At 33.5% G+C, this 11,126-nt stretch overlaps 1 protein-coding gene across 5 annotated transcripts in view; it reads left to right on the plus strand.

Moving 5' to 3' along the window:
- Positions 1-2,810: 2,810 nt before the first annotated feature.
- Positions 2,811-11,126, plus strand: part of LOC139503027 (uncharacterized) — a 57,818-nt gene continuing 49,502 nt past the window's right edge. For all 5 annotated transcript variants that reach the window (XR_011659005.1, XR_011659006.1, XR_011659007.1 and 2 more), the window contains exons 1-3: positions 2,811-3,095; positions 9,240-9,433; positions 10,216-10,497. Coding sequence is in view for 2 of the 5 variants with exons in the window: in XM_071292690.1 (XP_071148791.1) it covers positions 3,064-3,095; positions 9,240-9,433; positions 10,216-10,497 (508 nt within the window). In the remaining 3 variants the exon portion in view is untranslated. The remainder of the gene's footprint in view (positions 3,096-9,239; positions 9,434-10,215; positions 10,498-11,126) is intronic.

Here is an 11,126-nt window from a genome sequence, read left to right on the forward strand (position 1 = left end):
TATTCTTAAATTCCCAATTTGATGAAAATTACGCATACTTTCCCGATCTTTCCCAATAAAAAAGGGTATAGTTCGTTTTGAAAAAAGCCAACAATATCACTGGCCAGTATGTTCCATGTTAAAGGCCTTACTGTGACTTTCAGTTGAAGAACAGGAGTCGAGTCACTTTTAAGAGTCTTTTAGTTCATGTTCTTATTTTGTGCCATATATTTATTCACCTTGTTCTTTCTTTTCCGTTATACTAACATCATGAACATTGAACCATACATAAGTCGTTAAAGGTCTCCAATTCCTTGTTGTTTATATGCTTTTATATAGTTATCAAATGTACCAGGGTTATAATTTAGTACGCCAGACATACGTTTCGTCTAAATAAGACTCATCAGTCTTATTTTAAAAGTCAAGGTATATACATTTATCCCTGAGATTATTTTTACTTCATTTTGTCTCTTTTGAAATTTGGCGAATTGCAATTAATAATTAACATTTTATGGTTCAAAGGGGAGCACCATTACTTCCTTACAAGCCATATCATTACTGCTCATCTTCTCAATTTTAGCTTACCTGATCCAAATGGATACTTGAGCTTTTCTCATCACTTAGCGTTTGTAGTTGTCTTCGTAAGACTTCTCCTCTGTGAAAGTTTTTGGCCACTGTTACCAAACTTAGATGCAATCATTATTGAAAAGGTACATATATCTAGTTTTGAAAAGTTTCCAATAAAAAACCCGCTAAAAAAAACTACTTTGAACATAATTATTTTAAAGCATTTTTTGTCTATTTTCTTGAAAACCGCTGTAGTTACAGAAAATCCAATCTAATTAGTATTAAACTATTCTCCGCACTTAGCGAGTGTGGAGATTAAAATTCAACTAGAACACACCCGTGTTTTGGAATTGTCATCTGATAAAGTCATGCCGATTATAAGATGCACAGTTTTCTCTGCTTTCAAAGTCTTTCTGTTTGAACCCGTCGACCTGGAACCTATCGATTATTGGTAATATTAATCATTTGGGAAAAAAAATGGGCCTGGAATGGAGTATTTTTTTAATCAACAGCATTGTTCTATATTAGTTATAAATAAATTTGAATTCTTTGATTTGCTGTTTTACGTCATACCGGCTAACAAATTGAAAACTGTACCTATACGCCTTATTTTAAGTCCAGATTTTTAGTATTCGTATTGTCATCTTAGAAAGTCATACTGATTAAAATACTACAATAGGGAACAATGTGACAATAATTGAATTTAGACGTGTAAACCCTGTGATTATGACCCTATATTAGCTATACATGTATATATAAAGTTGAATTCTTTGATTTGTCGTTTTTAATCCATGACGGCTGACAAATTGGACCTCGATATTTTAGTATTATAGATTAGATTGAGGGAAATTATGACAAAACAGAATTGTTCACTTGTTGAAATCTACCTATCGTTCATTTACATCAAAACTGTCTTAATAACGACACCATATCGAAGTAATTGTCCTTACATGATGATTTTTTTTTTCATTTTTGTCTCGGTATTTAACCTTGAAAACTGTTATAGATAGAGAAAAACATTGTCAATTAAAATTATCAGGACAATATCTTTATCAAGACACGAAAATCGTGAGTCGACAAATTATTAGAATTATTGCCCTTTAATGACGATTTTACTTCTCTTTTTATAAATTGCGCAATGGATACAGTGACTATGCATTTAGTAAGGTAAACGTAGCATTGGCTAAAACAAGTTGTGGCGCAAAAGGGCTCATTTATTTGTGTAAACAGATTTCTTCCAATTGTGAGGATTTTTTATTTTATAAAATTAGTAAAAACGATAATTAAAAATGTCCAATTTGAAATTTTAATAAAATCTGTAAAATTTGAAAATTAAAAATGTCCAATTTGAAATTTTAATAAAATCTGTAAAATTTGAAAATTGAAATTTAGATTGAAACATGGGATATATATTATATCCCGCCCCTGGATGAAAATAAAAAACAAAACAAAACAAAACAAAATTGACAAACATATCTTGTGCACGTTTAAAAACTTAACACTTGCTTATTTCAGTTTTTTCACTCATTAATCTCTGTGTGTATATGATGTTGTGATTGAAACTCCAACCCCATACATACTTTAATGATTCATTACCTCAGCTTTTTTTTGTGAGTGCATAATATAAAAAAAAAACACCTTTCTTTCCATGATTGATTGTAAGTGTGAACGTTTTAATATTTATTTTTTGTTTGATGTGCTTTTGATATTGTTCGTTTAAAAGCTCTCCAAATTGAATGTTTGCAGTGTTTTGTATGTTATATCCAATATATGGTAATAAAAATAAATGTTATATGTTTCAGCCTGTGTTTTGATGTCCGTCGTGCTATGTTGGCTTATAAAAGTACTTGTTGGTATTAGTGATATCCAATGCCAAGTGGTGTTTTTCTATTTGTCGTCATTAAAATCACAAGACATAGAGCCCACATATTTTTTTCCTCGATATATTTTATAAAATAATACTTTCAAATCATTCTTACACATTGAAAATTGGTTTAAAGTAGATTTGTAGGTAGAACTGGTAAAAAATGCCCGGATAATGCAAAGTTCAACTAACATTGGAGGTTCACTAAAGGGTTTTCTTAACACAATCATAATTATGTTTGATTATTTGCTTTTAATGAAAGCCATCCATATACTTTAAATTGTTATGCTAAGCTTGAGAATAAATGATAATCAAATGTTCAATTTTAAAATGTACATATACATTAACGTTACAAAAAGCCAGAACAAATTTTATTTATTAAAATGTAAATCTAACTTCCGGTTTACTCCCCAGATTTTGTAACAAGCCTCTTACCAATGCTGATTTCCACACGAAGAAACGAAACTAGAAAGCGTTATCCAAGTTTAAATCGCTTGTATTAGCGTAACACTTATCATAAAAAGAAAAGTTGCAAGCATTTGTATTTGCTTGTCTATAAAACTACATTTTTACCCCATTTTAAAACAACGAACGGCTTCTTGGAAGTGTAGACAAGTTAGACCATGCGGCCATACTAAAATTCACAACACACAATGGAAGAATATGACCCGGCCGACCCAACTGAGTAAGTTATTGACATTTATAAATGGTCCTATAATCTACATAAAAGCTGAATTAGTCTTAATCATAGCACAGTACCTACTGATTGCCTAAAATACTTTATCTTTACATGAACAGAAGGGAGGCATGGATAAACATCCTCATTTTTCTGCAAATACTCTTCAAAATTTGACATTGTAGAGGTCCTCAATAATTTTGTGCATTTGCCATTATGCAAAGGATAGGAGCATGTTTGTTATTGGCTGTTACATGTGTTATGCTGTTAATGGTTCTGCAATAGTAGACCCCAAAAAAAGGCCAAACCATTTTGATTTTTATTGATAATGTAATATTCATCTACAGCTTCTACACTTGGGGTTACACTTCACTTAGTCCGAGATTACTCTGACGTCCAACGGCTGTTTTGCCAGACAAGCTGGGGCCGTGGGAAGTCAGAGCTCGTCCCATGTCATAAGGCCAAATAAAAAAGCATGTGTGTTTCCTGTTTCCCTACCTACCCTATATTTTAAGCTTAGAAATAGCCTACCCTAAAGTTTTTTTGGTCATTTTTCAATAAGCACTGTTAAAGTCAGGATTTCTCTCCCATAGACTCAATGTAAAAAAAAATTGTAAAATAAAAAAAAATCCCTACCTACCTACCCTATTTTTTTCAAAGATGAAACAGGAAACACACATATTATTTTATTTGGCCTAAAAGTGGATATTTGCCCACCCAAAATAGATGCGCTGCTTCGTTGCTTCTGGTGCCGACTGACGGCCTTGGAATTATATAAATCTGGCATCAATCTGTTCATTTTCATTTATCTCTTTATTTATGTAAGTTTCACTTACCTGCCAACCTTTATTTTCTCAGTATTAGACAGTTTTCACTGTGACCCATCGATTTCGGCATTTTGACTTTTACTTTCAAATGGACGTCAAGTTACGAGAGAGTTTGTGGTCTGGAGACTTAAAATATGCAAATATTTATATTTTTTCACCTCCTTTACAGGAGATCGATGATTAATATTTAGTGGCAAACCATGATTTTTCACCTCCTTTACAGGAGATCGGTATGAAGCATTTAGTTCCGACCACGTTACAATCCTAAGCTCTCGGACATTTAGATAACTTGCATTGTAAATGAATGAGGTGTTACATTATAGTCATTTGCATAAATCATCTTGTGGTCATGTGATAATCTTTGAAAATGAAAGGCAAAATGCCGAAATCGATGGGTCACTGTGAAAACTGTCTAATGATGAGAAAATAAAGGTTGGCAGGTAGGTGAAACTTACATAAATGAAGAGATAAATGAACAGATTGATGCCCGATTTATATAATTCCAAGGCCATCAGTCGGCACCAGAAGCGACGAAGCAGCGCATCTATTTTGGGTGGGCAAATATCCACTTTTTGATATGGGACGAGCTCTGACGTCCCACGGCCCCAGCTTGTCTGGCAAAACAGCCGTTGGACGTCAGTGTAATCTCGAACTACACTTCACTACATATTGTAAATGGAGTAGCCTAGGAACATTTAACCCTCTTGCTGCCGATTTTTCAAGGTTGCATTTTGTATGCCAGAAAATTTGGCTACTTGACGTCTGTGACGCAGATGTCCAAACGTCTTTAAAAATATGATGCCATGATGACCATTGCATTTGGGACCCATTGAAGAAAAAAATTACACATTTAAGATTTTCTTTCACATATATGTGTCCCTCTAGCACAGTCAGTGTGGATACATGTGTCCCTCCAGCAACAAGAGGGTTAACTCCTGGTACACTTACTGCAATAAAACTGAGAATGGAAATTGGGAATGTCAGTGGCAGATCCAGAGATTTCATAAGTGGCTGACTGACTAAGAGGGGCCCATTCCAGTATAAATGCTTCAGTGATTCCCCAAACCAACCAAACCCTCCCCCCTTTATAATCTACTTCCATGACCTCTGAATGTGCCAAAAAGACAACAACTTTCATATTCAGAAGAAGAATAAGTGGATCAGAGACCTGAAAACAGCCCAAGGCCACCAATGGGGCTTCATGATCAGCTGTCCCTGAAACAAAAATGTGTACAAGTTCAGTGAAAATGGACATCACACCAAACTCCAAAACATATACATTTTTTTTATGTAAATGAACTAAAATTATAAAAATTAAAAACTATCAGAGGCACCTGACTTGGGACAGTCAAAGGCGTGATAATATGCTGTGGGGTTAAACTTGTATTGTGAGATCTCAACCCTTCCTGTATACCTCTAACAGATGGCAAATAAACTTCACATGAAACTTTATCCCTACCTAAAATGTACAGACAAAAAGTATGGGAAGTCAACATGAAATAAGTAATTAGTAATGGATGCAGGGTTCTCACTAAGGCAAGTCCATAAGTCCTTGACTCACCATTTTCAAAACTGGTGAGTCCACAGATGCATCAAGATTGAAATATATTGTATAAACGGAACACAGTTTAACACAAATATCATCATTTTATAGCAAAAGTTTAAAAGTGATCTAAATTTAATGTCATTTCATTGCTCTGTTAGGAAATGGAGACTAAAATATGACATTATATTGCAATAAAATGTTTTCTTCTTGCTGTTGGACTCGATATATATGGCTAAAAATGACAAGTTCCTCGACTCGTCTTCAAAAATCCTTTAGCGAGAATCCTGATGGGTGGCCTACTTGTTGGCCCTAGTGTTGTCATGTATCCAACTTGAAGAAATAGAAGTTTGATCACATATACATTGTATGTACAAAGCAATAAATGAAACCAAAGATAATACAACATATATATATATAATATCCTGCAACACACTACAACCACTGTATTTCCTGACTAGGAATAGGTACATTGCACATACACATGATACATTTACAGACAACAGAATGTGGTGGGGTTAATATAATGTATATACATGTTTTGAATACATTAAGGTCTAGTTTCCAGTAATTTGTAAATGCTATGTCCATCCAGTCATCCCCGATCAGCAAATGGATTTTTTTTCTGTAGATCAATGTTTAGAAAATAAAATTTATACAGTGTAACTTGCCTAGTCCGACACCTGAATATTCAAACATCCTGCTTTAACCGATACATTTTCATGGTCCAAAATATCCCTATCCTGACAGAAAAAAAACCTGGGTATTCCGACACCCTGCTTAATCAGACATTTTTTTTCTGGTCCCCTAGTGTTTCGGACAACAAAGGTTACATATGTACACTGTACATGTATGCAGGGGATGCCAGTTTGCTTTTGACTCTTATAGATAACGTTTCAAATGAATGTTTCATGGCTTCATGGGTTGTCTCCTTTGATATTTAAAATGTAAAGCAAAAATGTTTAACTAGAATGAAAATACTGCTATTATCATGATAATTATTATCCTTTAAATTGATAAGTCACCCAAAATTGATTAACTTCAAGACCCATGTTGTAAAAATATGAAAATGTCAAGCATCTACATGAAACTGAGACTAGATTGATAGAGATAATGTGAAAAAAAGGAGGAAATGTTATTTCAAAATCTTATGCAAGTGAAGCATGACTGGAGTGGGCCCCCTCTTACAGCAGCGAGATCCCCCCCCCTTTTAAGGAAATATCTGGATCTGCCTCTGATGATAGGTTCAATTCCTCCATATTCTATTAAAAAAATGTTCCCTTGTTCAAATTCAAGTAACATCTGTAAATTTCATTTGATTTTAATAGTTTTTAACTAACAGAAGCGCAATGTAACATGTTTACACTTTCATGCTCCAGTGCTTAACTAAGAAAGATAACTTGTGTTTGCCATGGTTTTTGTGGTAAATATAAAAGAGGTATTCAGATCCTGGACTCATCGTCAGCTGTCTGAAGTGTGAATCCCGATCTTCCAGGATTTGTTGGCAAAATGTTTAGATAAATTTAGAGACAAATAAACATGATTTATTGATGTCAAACAAGATAATTTTAAGTCAAGTGTATAATCTGACACACATTTCTTAGTTTCATTTCTTAATAATGTTAATCTTCATCATGTTCATCTGTATCTTTGGTAGGTGGAATAATCTAAGGCCTTTATTTTACAATTTAAATTATAATATATACAAATGTATCATGTATAAAAAGGATGTACATGTACATATGTACAAGCTTAAGTTAAACAAGTAAATAATTTGTTTTGTATTTCCATGATTGTTGGTCTTTAAATCATGTAAATAATTCAGATTCGGTAGATAATTGTTTCAAAATTGAATGAACTATAGGTGATAGGGTAATTAATGTGTGTCCCCAGGCATTGCCAGGGTACTAGTGTCATAAATACATGTAATATTTTCTGGAACAGCCCTTAAATTAAAAATTCAAAGATAAAGCATTCAACTAACCTGTTATAGAGAATAAAATTTAAATAGGTCAGATACAGGAACCAGGCATATTGAAATAGTTGACCTCGTATACATGTAGTACCAGCACATGTATATATCAGTTTAAATATTGATTTCAGTTTTAAGTGATTATTTCCTGGAAATGATTTGAAAATCTATATAGCTACATTTATTTAAAATTACACTCTGATGATGGTATATTATGTGAAATTAATTCCTGATAGTAATTTGTGTGACCTATTGATGTTTGGTTATGTAGACTAAATTAGATAAACGTACTTACTAACATTGTGTACCATGTGTGGATTATTGAACAGATGGTAAAATTCTCGTTTGATTGGAAGTATTAATGGCTACTTTGTAAGTGATTGGAATCTATAAGGACAAAAAGATTGTAAATGTACCTTTTACATATATTTATTTATTGATTTATCATGTTTATCATTGTTTATTGATCAAGTTATTGGGTAGCAGTGATTTTGATGATTGTCTATTTGTTTTTGAATGAATTGAAAGTTATTGAAATTTTAATTGAATGACATGCATGTTTTCCCCAATGGATATAATTCCATGATATTTGTGTGTATATATGTACTATGTACATGTAGCTGCAATCTTCATGGATTTGTATAGCTTGTGAAATTTTTCAATCCATTTAGGAATTGACTATACATGTATGTAGAAGTACATGTAGTACATTTAGATTAGGCCATAATAAATAATAGGTTTGTTTGCCCAAACGCTACCTACTGGTACCCAGAAAAAAGCTGCCTACTCAAATTCTTTTATTGTCCTGATTTGAAGAAGTTTTTTTTTAATCAAATAGGCATGAAGACTAATAAACATCTGATACTTCAATTTCTTTCTTTGAAAAAAAAAAAAGAAAATGCCTACCTACCTACCCACTGTCTCAACCTTAGGGTAGGGTTTGGGCAAACCAAAATATTTTTAAGTGTGGCCTTACTATCATTGAATACACATCATATTGTCTTAATATAGAGATAAGGAAATACATCTTTTATCAATGAAAATACAAATTAGTTTTAATATTATACATAGATATAGGAAGATGGGTTATTAGTGCTAATGAGACAACTCTCAGGCGCAGATCCAGAGGGGGGATTCCGGGGGTTGGAACCTCCCCCCCCCCCTTTTTTTTTGGACGATCAATGCATTTGAATGGGGACATGTAATTGGACCCCCCCCCCCTTTTGTCCTGGGTTAGGAACCCCCCCTTTTTAAAATGGCTGGATCCGCCCCTGACTCTCCATCCAATTCACAATTGATAACAGTAAACCATTATAGGTCAAGGTACGGTCATCAACACAGATGCTTGGCTCAAACGGAGCAGCAAGCTTTAAAGGGCCCCAAAAAACTAGTGTAAAACCATTCAAACGGAAAACCACTGTCCAATTTTATTATGGTATAGAAATTATTCTCCCAAATCATGTCTTTAGAATAATTTGGCTGCACCCAATTAAGACATGTAAGAAAGAGCAATGATAAACAGATAGAAGTTATTCTCCCAAATCATGTCTTTAGAATAATTTTGCTGCACCCAATTAAGACATGTAAGAAAGAGCAATGATAAACAGAAACTCTCAAGTTAAAACTTGAAGGTTAATATTTTCCTACATGTTAGGTAAACATGTGTTTGATTGATTTCATGTCATGATATGCAGATGAACTTGAATTTGCCAAGTAGAACCAACCCATTCAGACAATTTAATTGATTTTAAAATAAAAATTTATTATGTAGAACTTTATATAATTATGTTCATGTTTTCTCCTCTTTTCAGGGAGGGTAGTCATGGAGCCGCAGCAGCAGCAGCTGCAGCATCTAAAGGTGAAGAGGACAGACCAACTGAGGATCGACCTGAAGGTCCTCCCAAAAGTGAAACATCGGACAAACCGGAAATAAATCTGGCAGACTTCCCCACACAGTTTGGAAAACCTGCCAAGAAAAGAACAGACAAGTCCTATTTCCATGAAGGTATACAAATGAAAAATTGTACTAATACATGTTATATATATAAACAAATAATATAAAAAAGAAAATGTGGTATGATTGCCAATGAGACAATTATCCACAAAAGACCAAAATAACACAGACATTAACAACTATAGGTCACCGTACGGCCTTCAACAATGAGCAAAGCCCATACCGCATAGTCAGCTATAATAGGCCCCGATAAGACAATGTAAAACAATTCAAACGAGAAAACTAACGGCCTTATTTATGTAAAAAACTAGCTTTCGAAGTATGTGTAGGTATACTGTAAATAGTGATACCTTAACTGGACCCCCAAATTAAATTCATGCAATGGCTTTAAACTTGTTTGGAGGTGCAATGCAATTGTTTTTTTTTTTTGCAGAGTGTATATTTAATTATTTCTCTGATCAATCCCGACATTTGAGTTGTGATATTATAGAAAATAAATCCTTCACAAAATCATTTTACGCTTTAATAACAGTATGCACCTATTAGTCATATTAGTATGATGTACTTTCATTGAATATATATACAAAGGCAATTTATGTGTAAAAAACCGAACAAAAATGGAACTATAGTTAATTTTAATAACTTTCAAAACAAAATTTGAGTTTTACCATTTCGATATAATTTAAGTAGAAATAAAACTTTCTTTCGAAAACTTGTCAAACCTTGCATTTAAAAAAAACATAATAATCATGATAATAACCTGGTTGTAGATCATAACAAATACACATGTCAACAGCAGTATTAGTGTAAACATTCTTAATTGTCTCTTACAGGTATGGCAGATTTACCGTCACGTTATGATGACGAGGAGGAGGAAGGAGGTCGTAGAAGATGGAGACGAGGAGATGACAGTGATGAGGAGAAAAGATTTGAGGAGGAGTATGATAACGACAATGATCGGAGGTTTGGTAGGGGACGAGGTAGAGGTGGTAGATTTAGTCGACCTCCCAGACGTTTTGAAGACGATGATGAATTTGGAAGAGATGGTCCACCACGTATAGAGGATAATCCTTTCAGAAGATTAGAACAGGACGGTCCAGGACGACCTCCCCCAGGTACAGATTCAAAATTTTATGTTTTATTGATACGCCTAAGGTTATTCTCATGCATACTTTTCTACAGAGCCATTTTATTTGCTTCACATTAAATGCCCTCTATATATCCTATTTTATTCATGGAACAATTTTAATATAAACAAATATGGTGTGTCATGTAGTACATGTGCTTTTGGCCCAACTAACTCTTCAATATTTTATTGAAATAACTAAAGAAAAATCATTCTTTTTTCCAGTACTAAAGGCCAAAAAAATACTTGTAAAAAAATAGGGTAGGAAGGAAGGCAAAATCATTTTATTTTACAAACATTTTTTAGCTGGTTACTACTAGGTAATTAGTCTGACTTTAACAGTGCTTGTTTCAAAATGGCATAAAAATTGTTAGGGTCGGCACTTAAAATTAGGGTAGGTAGAGTTGGCAAAAACACATGTATTATTTATTTTGGCCTAAAAAACAGATTGATTTCATGTGAGGAATATTACGTTAAAATAAATGCATGTAGTATGGTATGATAGGACTTCTGAAGTCCCAACAGAAACAACATTAAGTTTTATATAAAAAAAAAAATGGACAACCTTAAATGAGCCTCAATTGATGTACAAAAATAAATTGAACTTTGGCTGTGTAT

This window comes from Mytilus edulis, chromosome 14 (genome assembly GCF_963676685.1).
Source record: "Mytilus edulis chromosome 14, xbMytEdul2.2, whole genome shotgun sequence".
Lineage (NCBI taxonomy): Eukaryota > Metazoa > Mollusca > Bivalvia > Mytilida > Mytilidae > Mytilus > Mytilus edulis.